The sequence below is a fragment of the Monodon monoceros genome, unplaced genomic scaffold (assembly GCF_005190385.1).
Source record: "Monodon monoceros isolate NGI ecotype Baffin Bay Population unplaced genomic scaffold, NGI_Narwhal_1 Super_Scaffold_21, whole genome shotgun sequence".
Classification (NCBI taxonomy): domain Eukaryota; kingdom Metazoa; phylum Chordata; class Mammalia; order Artiodactyla; family Monodontidae; genus Monodon; species Monodon monoceros.
The window spans coordinates 61477263-61492642 of NW_021703778.1; the positions used below are offsets into that span (position 1 = coordinate 61477263).

General features: G+C 35.3%; 1 protein-coding gene across 1 annotated transcript in view; it reads right to left on the reverse strand.

The window, feature by feature from the left end:
• The window catches only part of ALDH1A2 (aldehyde dehydrogenase 1 family member A2), a 104537-nt gene that overhangs the window by 57211 nt on the left and 31946 nt on the right, over positions 1-15380 (reverse strand). The window contains exons 3-4 of the mRNA XM_029239704.1: positions 2457-2561; positions 2134-2274 (exon numbers count right to left, since the gene is read on the reverse strand). Of these exons, the coding sequence (XP_029095537.1) occupies positions 2134-2274; positions 2457-2561 (246 nt within the window). The remainder of the gene's footprint in view (positions 1-2133; positions 2275-2456; positions 2562-15380) is intronic.

Here is a 15380-nt window from a genome sequence, read left to right on the forward strand (position 1 = left end):
TTTCGACCTGAGAAATAGTAAAGGTGTTACATATTTAACAAATAAAATAAAAAAAACATGTTTGTAATCTCATGTCCTTCTCTTCAAGGACATTTTACAACACATACTGGTACGAAAATTATTTGAGTGCTGACAAAACTAAAATTGAAATATTTTCCATTCAATGACATGAAAATATTATTTACAGTGCAATTTTTCCACTCACCATGTGTATAAGATGGAACTCATTTTAAAATATCATGTGACCTATTCACTGTATATTGGCTCACCTTTATTTAAGGAAATCAAGTTATTTCCCAGTCCTTTTTAGAATATTTATACATCTGTGAGATGAGCATTACATTCTCCACACAGCAGGCAGAGAGCCAAGGTCCTGACAGCATAGACTGAAGTAGAGTCAGTAACCAGAATTGGGCCACCTAAATGGTCCATCCCAATGAGCTGCTGACACCAGCTAAACTTACCTGAGAGTTGCCAGCCCTAAGTTTATTTTCAATTGTGTTCACCTGGGTGCAGTATTAACTTCAGTATTCTGGTCAGGAGCTCCCCCTATATTCGAGAGGCTACCTCTTAACAAAACTCACTCCTCTCATGGCTTGGGAGTGTTTAAAAGTAGAAATCACATTTAAATGTGATGGGAAAAAGGACTTGACCACAGTGAGACATATGTCAGAAACAGGATGGCATATGAATTTTATGACATGAAAATACAACAGCAGAAATTACCTATATCATCATCTAGTAAGTACTGCTAATCTAATGTTATAAATATGCTATGGATTTAACTCAATTAAACAGATACTTACAGACCACCAATGTGCCCCCATTCACCGTTTGTGTCACAAACTATGCTAGGATTACAAAAAATGGAGTAAAATATAATTTTCACTCTCAAAGAAATCATAATCCAGCAAAGAGACAGCATATAGACCAGCATTCCCCCAAGGTGCTCCAAAGAATTGTTTTGTACGATATTGACAGGTTAGCCAGAAAAATAGTGTTGAGGCTCCGACAGGTTTGAGAAACACTGAGTAGGGCTTGTCAGAATCTTTAATATGCTAAGTGTCTTATGAATTTCCATGGAACACCTTTTCCCAATATATATAACACCTCATTGGAAACAGTATTCCTTGAAGTACCAAACTAGAAAATATTTTTATAGATAAATAAATGTTATATATAGCAAGAGTTCTAAACCATCTCCATAAAGGATTCATTTTCGTTTCCACACTATGAACAGACGCATGAAAGGGATGGTAGGAGGGAGAGCCATGGCAGAAACGACACTGAGGAAGAGTACTAATGCTTCCCTCTCCCAAAGCGAACCCAATAGTGCTCTGATTTCCCAAGCAGAAGGTAGAATATAGTGTTCATGGCTTTAATGCCCTGGCTCAACGAGGATGCCCTAAATATTAAATGATCAACTATGGGTCATGCAGGTGGAGATCCCTGCAAGACAGGTATACTGCACAGGCATTCCTAAATGGTTCCAATTTCCAAAAAAGTTGGTATTCTCTAAGAAACTGACTTTTATTTTTAAAATAGCAACAACAATAACAATAAACCACTAGGAGAGGGGACATTCCTTATGTGAGAAAATGATTGTTTTAGTGAAAGAAAGTTGCTGTCTCCTTCTGTCTCTCCTATTAGTTCTAAAAGAACAAAGGGAGCAGAAGGATATGAGAGGTCCATATCATGCTCTCTGCTTCTGAAGGATTCTCTTTAGTCAAGAGGGGCTAACTCTGGAGAGGTAAAACTCTTTTGACTGCCAACAGTAATTTGGTATTGGTTTCCTGCAAGGAGCATGGTGACTCTCCTGTTGCTTGACTGTTTTTGTTCTTTTTGTTGAGGGTGGGAGGAAGGGGGACGAGGAAAGCAGGAAGGTCCTTACCAGTCATGGGAAGCTATGGTTTTGTTCTTCAAAATTCAATAAGAAGAGACTCTCAGCTGGTCCTCCACTTCCCCATCTGATCCCAAAAGCCAAACCTCTCCCATTTTTCATGTGTATTACGTACTCCTTAGCTTGTTCCCCAGGTCTGCTTCACATCATACTTTCAGAAAGACTGAGGAATCTAAATTTCAATGGAATGGTAAATTTGGGGTAAAGACGTGATGCTTTCTTAGGTCACTTACTGCAAGGACTGCCCTGTCTCGTTCCACCAAGTCTGCAAGCTTATCCAACAGACGTCCTCTTTCTGAAGCATCCATCCTTCTCCACACTGAGCCAAGAGAGAAAGCCAGGCGGGCTGCCTGCACTGCTTTGTCTATATCTGCCTGTTAGAGAGGAAGAGACACAAGTGAAGAGAGGGATAGCTACAAATAAAGGTAGAACCGTCTGCTTTCACAGAAAAGGTGATGAATGAACGTCAGTGGTGATGTCTGGAGAGCATAAGTTTATTGCTTTGTTGTCTGAAGGTAGTTATTTCATACGAAATTTTTTTCTAAGACAAACATACCTTGTCTGCTTCTTGAACTTCACACACCTGTTCTCCTGTGGCTGGATTATAGACAGGGAACACTCTCCCACTCTCCGAGTTCTGCCACTCATTGTTAATAAAAATCTAAGGGAGTAGACAACAGAATGGGATCCATGAGACAGGTGACAGGAAGTCAGTCAATGGTGCCGTATTATATGGAAGTACCACAGTAGTAATACTGGCTCTGTATGCTTGCTGCTATATAATTAAAGTATAGAATTTGAAGTGTTACAAGAAACCCTAGATCATTATGCAGTCCAGCCTCACCCCCAATTCAGAAATTTCCTTTGTGATATTTTTAACTCAACATCAGCCAAAGATTAAATATAATTCTTACCTTTAGTGAACCTGTCAACTACTCAGAGAGTCAAACAAGGAAGGAAGGATAGACAGTCTCACATACCTACAAACCACACACTGAGATTGAGGAAGTATTTATTATAGTCCAAGCTCTGGCCAATATCCCAAAAGGGTAGATCGTGGATCAAACTGACAGTCATCCAGCCTTAGCTACTAGTTTCTCTGTCAGAGGAATAAGTGACTTCACAAGGAAATCTGAAGGGTGCTGGAATAAGCATTTGCCTAATTTATAGTCAGATCCTGAACTGAGCAATGACTCTGACCAAACCAACTGGTGAGTTAAACAACTTACATGTGTAAATCCAAGTTAGATTTCTTTCCTTTTGCTGGGTAGGCTATGTGGCTCAGCAAAAGGAAAAGGTCTATAACTTTCAAATGGGTCTCTCTAGGATTTCTTAAGAGCCTTGGTTTCTTTACATAGGAAATAAAGATTATATTAAAATGGCAAAGAAATGGTTCAAGAAATTATTCAAGTCAATTTCTCAGAAGATTTGTAAGATACGCATTAACGAAGGAGGGAAAATATAGGCAAAAACATTAAAAAATTTTTATTGATATTAAGAGAGAAATCCAAACTAATATTTTTGGACTATGAAAGCCCAAAGAATACACAAAGATATTTTACTCTATAAAATTTATGGGGCTTCCCTGGTGGTGCAGTGGTTGAGAGTCCGCCTGCCGATGCAGGGGACACGGGTTCGTGCCCCGGTCCGGGAAGATCCCATATGCCGCGGAGCGGCTGGGCCCGTGAGCCATGGCCGCTGAGCCTGCGCGTCCAGAGCCTGTGCTCCGCAATGGGAGAGGCCGCAACAGTGAGAGGCCCGCGTACCGCAAAAAAATAAAATAAAATAAAAAAATTATGGCACAACAGTGAAAATTTCTGAACCTATGAACCATTCAGTAGTCAGTCAGTTTAGAACAAACACAATGATAAACTGATTTACTACTGCCTGGCATTTTAATAATCACGGACGAGGCTGAGTGTAGATCTACAATTTTAAAAATTAAGTTCTAGATTATGCCAAAGCTTTGCTTTTTCCTTGATTTGATAAAACAATGAGTCTGTGTTGAACGAGTCTTCTTTTCCTGAAGGCTTTTTAAGATAAAGGCGGGGGGGGGGGGCGGGAAGACCTTAAACCTGTAAAAGCACTTAATACAAATGTATTGAGCACAAACACAGTGACCTTCTAATTGAGTAACAATTTTTTAAAGTTTTCACTATGAATGTCTAAACATGCTTAACATACTGTATTCATTTGCATAATGTATTCAATAAATGCATAGATATTTCTAGACACAGGAGAGGCAAAAATGATTAAGAGTTCCAGCCTTCCAGGGTCAACAGTCTCTAGTAGTTCATTAAATACTCACAACAACCCTAATGGCAGGATTTTATTATCTCAACTGAAGATGAAAAAATTGAGAGGTTAAAAGTCCGAAGAAGCAGGTTCTCATCGTCGCTCTGATTCAAAGTCTGCTGCTCTTTCCACTACACCGTGGTTTCCAGGACTGCTCAGCCCAAAGAAACACAACTAGTTATGTCCAAGCCTAAATTAGATCTATAGTTCTTGGACTCCTGATCTAGTTCTCTTTTCACTCCATTTAACAAATTTCCTATCATTTCACAGCTCATCAAATCTGCACACTCCTTTGAAATACAATATGATCTCAAAGGTAGCAAAAGAAAAAAATTAAGAGGTTAGTTTCATTAAAGATTCACTTCCAGAGATTATCAGGTTTAAAGGAGAATGGGTCTTGCCAATATTCCTTATTCCTTTTATTCACTATTTGACTGAAACTTCTTAACCCTTGGAACATCATCAGATCCAATTATAGTTTTAAGCTTCTTTGTTGAACAGTTCTAAATGTATGTAAGGATTGATATTTCATGACTTTTATTGTTTCTTAGAGGTCTTCCAAAGATCAAAGAGAAAAATTACTTATTTTTTAATAGAATAAAATTCATTCTTTTACTGTTATCATTTAAGTACACTGATCATTTTGTCAATCTAAAATACATTATGGGATCTTAGTGAGCTTTTCCTGTATCTTGAAACATATTGCTAATTTCATCATTCTCAGAATTATTTCATCACTCATCACTTATTTCCAACTGTGCTTAAAAGAACCTTAATAAGGAAACAAAAACATTATGGAACTGTCTAGAAATGAATAAACACATCCCCACTATTTCATCATCCTTTGGTTTTATTATTGTATTATCCAAAGTAATGCATTATGTCTCAAAAGGGTATAAATAAAGAAGTGTGGAGACACCATCTTTGTCATATTCTTTTTACCTTTCACTGAACACAGTTAAGAATTCAGAATTTTTCATTTCTGTCCATAATGAGAAAGAGAAGAAAACTAATAGAAAAAGGCATTTCATAACTGTTAGATGAGTCAGACGCTGAAGGCAAAGAGACAGAAACACTAGAGACTGCTGATGAGGGTGAAATTGACTGTATAAGCAAAATCTTGGACTATGAGTCTTTAGGATAAATAAATGCATTTTCTCCAAATTAATAATCAGAGAGCAAACAAGATACTTATCAACACAAAAAGGAAATATGACAGTCTAACCCAACTAGTCATTAATAGGAAGGACTTAATAACTTAAAACCATCCTGTTTTGATAAGAGAACATGTAAGAATTCTTTTATCTTTCATGATATTTGCGGGTAAAAATTTACCTGATGTGATTCAAAAATGGAAACATGCTGAAGGTAGGTGTATACACCAAGGTGACTGGAGTACAGATATTACGTAGAAATAAAAAAGTTCATTGGATTGATCAATCTAATTTACATTTATAAAACTAAAAATGAAAATGCTTTTGTAATTATGGAAGAAAAATGGCCATGCTCTCTTCTACAAAATTATGAGCCTTCAAACTTTTCAACAGTATTACATTATGATAATGCAAATGCAAGAAGAACCAGAAGTAACAGTAAGATATAACCTATAAGAGATGTGTTTAAAATCTGCCATCAGTATTTATGGCATAAATATTTCCAGTTTCAAACATGATGGCTGATGAGTAGTTAGTTGTATTCAAAGGCCATTGCTCACTTCAGGTACATATACCTCCAATACCAGGAAAATATGGAAGAAAAATTGGTTTTGTTATGTTTAAATTCTTGTTCTGTTGTTTTCACTGTCTCTTAACTTTCACTTTTCTAAATTTTTCATAAAATAATTTTATTTTAAAACTTTATAGCCTCCATTGGACCCAGATGGTAAATGTGATGACTATTTTTCCTGGTATGCCAAACATTAAAATATTTGATAGTTTTACTATACTATTATTTCTTATAGACCTAGCCTTATGACACTTAAAAAACAAAGGAAAGCAAATTCCTCCAAAATACTTGAAGGTTTTCATCTTCTCTGAGCAATTTCAAAAGTTCTGAATGCTGTCTAAAGTGTTCTTCTCTGACCAGGGCTCCTTAAAAAACAATATATCTCAGGGCTCTAGAGGGAAAGGACAAGATGATCCTGGAATATTATGGTGCCAGAAATCAAGTACATGCTCAGAAACTGATGGGGACATATCAAAAGGACACAGAAGCCAACATGAAAGGGCTCCCAATGGCCAATACTGGGACAATTTAAGCAACAAAACAAATAGTGATAGTAATGGATTATTACCCAAAGAATAAAAAAGGCATCCAAGAGTCCAAAATGATATAAATTTTTTATGAATAAATAAATGGGGGATAAGGAAAAGCTGTTCTTAACAGTAGAATTCAAACTAATAGCTGTCAAAGAATGATGGAATTAGATTACCACCAATGTGTCAAACCCCACAATTGTAATTGTTTCAGGCAAATATCATCAATGGATGGTAAAATTAGTGGGTAAAAGTATAATGAAAAATTGGATGTTTATGTAGTTTCAAAGTATCTCCCCTAAAGATGCTTATTAATGACAAAGTAGAAAATAGTAACTTATCATTGGAGAAACTTGGCAGACAGCACCTTAATCAAGTGATCAAAGTTAACATCACCAGTAATGGGAGAAATTGATCTTTCTTAACATTTCATCTGCTTGTCCTACTGATAATTAGAAAGCTGTGTTGAAATCTCCCACTTTGGTGGTAGATTTGTCAATATATCCCTTAGCTCTATCATTTTTATACTTATAAATTTTAGGTTATTTTATTAGTGAATTTAAGTGGAACTATTAGATTCTCTAATAAAACAAAACCATTTATCAATATGAAGTGACCCTCTTTATTACTAATGAAGCTTTGTGTCTTAAAGACTATTTTGTTTAATATTAGTAAAGCCATGTAAGCTTTTCTTTAGTATTTTCCTGATAGATCTTTTCCCATCATATTACTCTCTCTCAATTACATCTTTATTATTTTCATGTGTCCCTTTAAATGATGTATGGCTATGTTTTATTTTATTCAATATGAAAATCTGTGTCTTTTAACTGGCCAGTTTAATACATTTGTATTTATTGTGATCATATTTTGTGTTAAATAATGTACCGTGTGATATTTGGACTTAATGCTTTTTATTTGTCTTGCTTTACTTTACTTCCTGTCTTCTCCCATCTTGCCTCTTTTTTCAACTTGATTAATGTTTGTTGTTTGTTTTATAATTTCCCTCTTTTATTGGTTTGGAAATTGTACATGACCTTTCATGTACATGAACACGTACATCTTTCAAGAACATGAACATCTTTCATGTTCTTTCACTGATTATCCACGATATTTTATCATGCATATCTAAGAAAATTAAGTATAAAGTTAATATATATCTTAACATTCCTCCCAAACAATTATGAAGGCCTTAGAACACAAAATCTAATCACTCTTCTCCAGGGGCATGTTATAAAATTATTATTTTATACAGAGAAGGATTTCTTATATTTAATAAGATTTAAAAATGTTTATTCTCATGATTTCTTAGAATTTCATTTAGTAAATATTTGTTGGGGTAAAGTCTCAATTCTGAACATATATTTATTGCACCCTCATACTCAAAAGATACTCCCAGAAGGTTACTCAATTCTAGGAAGACAATCATTTTCTCACAATACTTTGAGAACATTATTCCAATATTTTCTATCTTGCAATGGTGTTTACAAGAAATCTCTGCTGTAAGTCTCTGGTTATCATTTCTTTGTTGATGATTTGCCTCTTCTGTCTGGTTGCTTTTCAGATCTTGTCTTTGTCTCAGTGTTTTAAGATTCATCACAATATGTCTATCTATCAATTTCTTTTTTATTTTGATAGTGAAGCATTGTGCTTGCAGCATCTCTGAGTTTTTGTCTCTTATAATTTCTGGATATTCTTAATCACTATCATCATTTCCTTGAATATCAATCTTTCTGTTCTCTGCTCTGGAACTCCAACTCCATCCTCAATGTCTTTAACCATTCATATTTTCCATCTCTTTTTAAAAATATTTTATGTAAACATAGCTTTGTTGTGTTTGTAAATATGTGAAAAAATACTCTTCTAAACAATTCAAACTATACAGGAAAGCAAAGAGAAGGTAAAAAATCAACTCAAATTTCATCATCCAGAAATAACTAAGGTTCACATATTCATGACCATCCTTCTAGACATGTCTGTAGGCAGATATACACACACACACAATTTTACGAAACAAGATCAATTGTACATGAGCTTTAGAATTTGCTTTTTAAAAAGTTAACAATATGCTATAGACGTTTTTAATGGTTTCTTTGGACTCCAATGTGTATTTCTGTGTGTATGTATATAGGTGTGTGTGTGCACGCATGCATGTGTGTGCATAGGTGTAGCTTAATGTATTCAATCAGCCCTCTACTGAAAGACATTTAAGTTGTTTCTGTTCTCCTTTTTCCTCTGTGCTGCAGTTGAATAATTTATTCAGATCTATCATTCAGCTCTCTTTACTAGGGTCTAATCTGCTAATTTCAATGTTTATATTTTTATTTCTAAAAGTTCTACTTTGTTCTTTTTCAAATCTGCGTGGTCTTTTTGTTTTTGTATTAAAACTTAATACTTTAATTTTTAAAACAGTTTTAGGTTTACAGAAGACTGAGCAGACAGTACACAGAGGTTCCATATACCTGCTATTGCCCTCCTCAGTTTCTTCTGTTTTTAATATCTTTAGTGTTGTACATTTGTTACAACTGATGGACCAGTATTGATAAAGTCCATAGATTATATCAGGCTTCACTCTTTGTGTTATACAGTTCTATGGGTTTTGAAAAATGCATAATGTCATGTATCCACCATCACTTAGCACAGAATAGTTTCTTCACTGCCCTAAATATCCTGTGCTCCACCAATTTATCCCTCCCTGTTCCCCCTAAACTCCTGACAAACACTGATCTTTTTACTGTCTCCTTCATTTTGCCTTTTCCAGAACATCATATAGCTAGAATCATATAGGAGGTAGCCTTTTCAGACTGGTTTCTTTCACTTAGCAATGTGCATTAAGGATGCAATGCATAAAAAATATTGCATCCTTCATGTTTTTTCACGGCTTACTAGCTCATTATTTCTTAATGCTGAATAATATTCCATTTATGGATGTGCCACAGTCTGTTTATCCATTCACTTTTTAAAGGACATCTTGGTTGCTTCCAGTTTGGAGGAATTAAGAATAAATTTGCTATTAACAGCCATATGCAGGTTTTTGTGTGAACATAAATTATCAACCCATTTGGGTAAATGCCTAGGAGAGTGCTGGATCACATAGCAAGACTATTCTTAGCTTTGTTAGAAAGTGCCAAACCGTCTTCCAAAGTGACTGTACCATTTTGCATTCCTACCAGCAATGAATGAGCTCTTGTTGCTTCACATCCTTGTCAGCATTTGGTGTTGTCAGGTTTGTTTTGTTTCATTTTGTTTGGATCTTAGCCATTTTAATACATGTTCAATGGCACCTCATTTTAGTTTGAAATTCCCCAATGACATATGGTGTCAAGAATTTTTTCATATGCTTATTTGCTGTCTGTGTATCTTCCCGGGTGAGGAATCTTAGATCTTTTGCCCATTATTTAATTGAGTTGTTTTCTTAGTGCCGAATTTTAGAGTTCTTGATATAATTCGGACACAAGTTCTTCATCTAACGTGATTTGCAAATATTTTCTGTCAGCATGTGGCTTGTCTTTTCTCTTTTGCAGTACGTTTTGCAGATCAGTTTTTCATTTTAAGGAAGTCCAACATATCATTTTTTCCTTCCATGGATCATGCTTTTAGTGTTGTATCTAAAAACTCATTGCCAAACCCAAGGTCACCTATATTTTCTCCTATACTATCTTCTAAGATTTTTATAGTTTTGCATTTTACATTAGGTCTATGATCCATTTTGAGCTAATTTTTGTGAAAGGTGCAAGGTCAGTGTCTCGATTCATTTTTGCATGTGGATGTCTAGTTCTAGCACCATGTCAAAAAGACTATCCCTTCTCAATTACTGCCTTTACTCCTTTGTTAAAGATCACTGACTATATTTGTGTGGATTTACTTCTGGGCTCTCTATTCTATTCCATTGACCTATTTGTCTATTCTTTTACCAATAGTACACTGTCTTGATTACTGTAGCTTCACAGTAAGTCTTGAAGTTGGGTACTGTCGATTCTACAACTTTTTTCTTCTCCTTCAATATTATTGGCTCTTCTGCCTTTCCATATAAACCTTAGAACCTGTTTATTGATATCTACAAAATAACTTATCAGGATTGTGACTGGGATTGCATTTAATCTACAGATCAAGTTGGAAAGAACTGACATCTTGACAATACTGAGTTGTCCTATCCATGGGATATCTCCCCATTTATCTAGATTTCCTTTAATTAATTCCATCAGAGTTCTACATTTTTCCTCATAAAGATCTTGTACATATTTTGTTAGGTTTGTACCTAAGTATTTCTCGTTTTTGTGGCAATACAAATGGCACTGTTTTTCTTATTTCAAATTCCAAGTATTCATTGTTGGTGTATAGGAAAGCAAATGACTTTTGTATATTAACTTTGTGTCATGCAACCTTGTTATAATCACTTATTAATTCCAGAGGCTATTTTTGTTTTTCTGGGTTTTTTTTTTTTTGGTCAATTCTAGGGATTTTCTACATAGAAACCATATCAGAAGCAAAGACAGTTTTATTTCTTCCTTCCCAATCTGTATACCTTTTATTTCTTTTTCTTATCTTAACTGTATTAGCTAGGACTTCCGGTACAATGTTGAACAGGAACTCAACATTGAAGAGAGACTATTTTGCCTTGTTCCCAGTCATAGAGGGAAAGCATCTAGTTCCTCACCATTAAGTATGGTATTAGCTATAGGTTTCATATAGATGTTCTTTATCAAGTTAAGGAATTTCCCTTCTATTCCTGGTTTACTGAGAGTTTTTAACATGAATGGTTGTTGGATTTTGTCAAATGCTATTTATGTATGTATAGATATTATCACATGATTTTTCTTCATTAGCCTGTTGATGTGACAGATTACCGTAATTGATTTTTGACTACTGAACCAGTCTTGTACACATGGAATGAATTCCAGTTGGCTGTGGTATATAATACCTTTTAAACATTGTTAGATTTTATTTGCTAATATTTTTGAGGATTTTGTATTTATGTTAACGAGAGACATCAGTTTGCTGTTTTCCTTTCCTGTAATGTCTTTCTGGTTTTAGTATTAGAGTAATGCCGGCCTTATAAAATGAATTAGGAAGTGTTCCTTCTGCTTCTATTTTCTGGAAGAGATTATAGGGATTGGTATGCTTGGTAGAAGTCACCACTGAAACCATGTGGACTGATGGATGTTTAATGGGGGAGGTTATTAATTACTGATTCAATTTCTTAAACAGGTATAGGTCTAACCAGGCTTAGCCAGTATGAGTCTCCATCCTCAGCTCTCACCATCAACTATTCATTCCTTTTGTGTCTCTTAGGCCAATCTCAGGAGAACAGCAGTTGATTGGGTTCCAGTACATCTTTTCAAGCCAGTCTTCAGATGTAAATTAAATGACTGCCCTTGGGTCCAAACACCTGGAACCAGGAAGCAGAAGGTCAAGCAGTACAGTTTGAGGCCATTTAAACTCTAAGTCCTGGGTCAGGATAACTTACAATCAAAAGAACCATGGAGGGGCAGGCAAGAAGTGATGACTATTTCAGGACTGGGTGCCAATTTGGTAGATGTTGGGATTTTAAATATTGGTAATGTCTTTGGTTTTGGTGTCAGGGTAATGCTGGTCTCAAAGAATAAGCTGGGAAGTATTCTCTCCTCTTTAATTTTCTGGAAGAGTTTATGTAGTAGTGGCATTATTTTTTCCTTAAACATTTGGTAGAATTCACCAGCAAAGGCATCTGGGCCTGGAGTTTTCTTTGTGAGAAAGTTTTTTAGCAACAATCTCTATTTCTTTAATAAATATGGAGCTATTCAAATTATCTATTTCTTCTTGTGTGAGTTTTAGTAGAATGTTTTTAAAAATTTGCCCATTAGTTATCAAATTTGTGAGCATGGAGTTGCTCATAATATTCCTCTGTTATCCTTTTAACGTCCATGATGACTTCTCTCTCATTTCTGATATTAGTAATTTGTGTCTTCTCTTTTTTTCTCTTTATTAGCCAGGCTAGATGTTTATCAATTTTATTGATCTTTTCAAAGAACCAGCCTATGGTTTCATTTATTTTCCCTATTGTTTTCCTGTTTTCAATTTCACTGATTTCTGGTATAATTTATTATTATTTTTCTTCTGCTTGACTTAGGTTTACATTGCTCTTCTTTTTCTCGTTTGTTAAGGTAGAAGCTTAGACTATTTATTTTCTAATATATGTACTCAGTGCTATAACTTCCCCTCTAAACATTTTTCATTGCATCTCACCAACTTTGATAAGTTGTATTTTCATTTATTTCAAAATATTTTTAATTTATCTTGAGACTTATTCCTTGATCCATGTGTTATTTAGAAATGTGTTGTTTAATCTCCAAATATTTTGGGATTTTTCCAGGTTATCTTTCTGTTATTAATTTATGGCTTAATTTCACTGTAATCTGAGAGTATATTTTTTATATGATTTCTATGCTTTCAATTTTGCCAAAGTGTGCATTATGGCCCAGAATGTGATCTAACTTGGTTGAATGCTTCATGTGAACTTGAGAAGAACGTGTATTCTGCTGTTGCTGGATGGAGGTTTAGTTTACTATTCCTAGAACTAGTATTGGCATTTTGCTTCTAGAGAAAACTCAGCCTTTGCATTTTCCTTCAGCCCCTTGATTTGTTTTCAGATCACTGTTCTTTTAAGTAAGCAATACATTAAAAATAATATATGCAAGGATAGCTGCTCCCACTATTTCTATTTAATATTGTAATAATATCTGATGAGGCCAAAAGATTGAAAATAAAATAAGTTTTTATTTTCTTTATTTTCAGACGACATGATTGTGTAGAAATTCCTAAGAAATCTACCCAAAAAGTACTAGAAGTATAATTTAGCAAAGTCCCAGGATACAAGATCAATATACTATCAACAAATCATTGGAAACTGAAATTCAAGTACATGTATTTACTCACACACATTAATTCATACAAGAGCTAGTTGCATCGTGATTGAAGGATCCTTTAGAATATGATAGTTTAATGCCCAAAGTGGAAATCCTGGGCAGCAACTATTAATCTTTTAAATGATGTAAATTAAAAAATAATAATCTAAAGAAGAATCTAAAAAAGAGTTAATGGCTCTAAGTTGCAATGCAACCACTTCATAAAATTGAGGGAGCTGCTAAACCCTATCAATCCTCCTCTGTGAAACAGGTTTGATAGAACAAAAACAGCCTGAGTTCAAATTAAGTGGGAAAGGAATAGCTGAGCAGAAATTTGATTTCACAGAAAACAACTGCAAAATGTTCATTAAAGGCCTATTCTAAACAGGGAGCTGTTTATAGGTACCACTGAAAATCTACAGAAGATGTGTACTCTGCTGTCCTTGAGCTTATAATCATGCTTCAAAGACAAGATTACTTTCAGGAAAGTTAAATAATGTTAAGACACTCTATGATTTAGTGCCAAGATGAATGGTAGAGATAAGCACTGCAGGAGTTTGCTTCAGAGAAGGGAGATATTGGTGTGGGCTGACATGTTAGAAGAACACTTCAGGGAAACAAGAAATAATGAGGGAGTATGACCTGGGGTAGGGAACGGATAAGGTAGAAGAAAGAAACTCTATCCCTAATAAAATTATTCAGCTGGCCTCATCAGTCCCTCCTCCTTGACTTCAGCTCCTCTCAAAGATTATCTGATACCAGGGTTGAAGATGTGTGACAGAGAAGGAAGAAATACAAGTGTAGCTTCTCTCCTTCCCACCTAAAGTCCCCGGACGCTACAAGTAGCTCCAGTGGCTGAGGGCCCCAGCACTCTCAGTACTGGCCTCTACCACAGCACTGTCTTCAGAGTGAGCAGGGTACCTTCAGGCAAGCAAGGCCAAAAAAGCCATGAAAACTCACAGTCAGAGTAAATAGGTCAGAAAAACATAAACCTAGTCAAACAGAGTCATATAAAGAAGGAAGACATGAGAAAAGAGAGAAGAATTTTTAAAATATAAACTAATCACATTTAATAGCAGCAATTAAAGGAGTGAAAAATACTGTAGAGGAGACAAGGAGACTTTTAAAAGATAAGGAAATGAATATTGAAAAATAGTGTTAGAAAACATATTTATTTTTAAAAATACAGTTCTGTTTGAATAGAAGAGACTAAGAAAAATAAGCCTTATTGATTTCATACTGAGAAACAATGAACTGAGAAGGGAACCAAGGATGAAGGGAGGTGGGGATGGAGGGAAAGGGAGAGGTACGAGAGGGAAAATAGACAGAGGTAGAGCTCACCTGTCATGAAAGTTCAGGTAGTCAATATTTTGAACTATTCAGTGCTGAATGACTAGCTTTCTTTTCTTTTTGCACGATGAAAATACTGTTAGAAAAAGCACTTAAGGCAAGACCAGCTAGAAAACATGCATAGTCTGTGTCATAAGATCAATTTTATAGCCATATACTTGCATCATCAGAATCCTACTATTTGCAGACATATACCGTGCTCGTGGTTCTGGTCAATTTCTGCATTTCGCTAGTATCCCACGCAATGGAAAAGGAATTATACTGTAGGGGAAGTGTGGTATTCCTTGGGTAGCATAATCCAGTTATTCATAAGTATGTGTACTTGGGCCAAAAGGTTCTCAGAAGCCACGCAAAGAAACGCAGAAATAAAGACAAGGAGTCCCTGGCGATCAGTAGGGACTTTTTTGTTTTAAGAAGTCGATTCTAAACACAGCTGAACTCATGAGGATATGTCTCTTAAAATATGGGTTTCCATGGTATCTTCCTATTGAACACCCTCCCTTCCCTTCTTCCCTTCTTTTCTTATCTCCTTCAACAATGTTTATTGAGTGCCTACTCCCTTCTAGGCACTGTGCTCACTAACATCTCCTTAGATTTCTATACTTTCTTTCTTTTCCAGGCTGAGCAAATTATGTCTTTCAGGCTAAATATATCTGTCTGTCTCCAGTATATGACCTCAAGAGTACCAAAGGGCTAAAG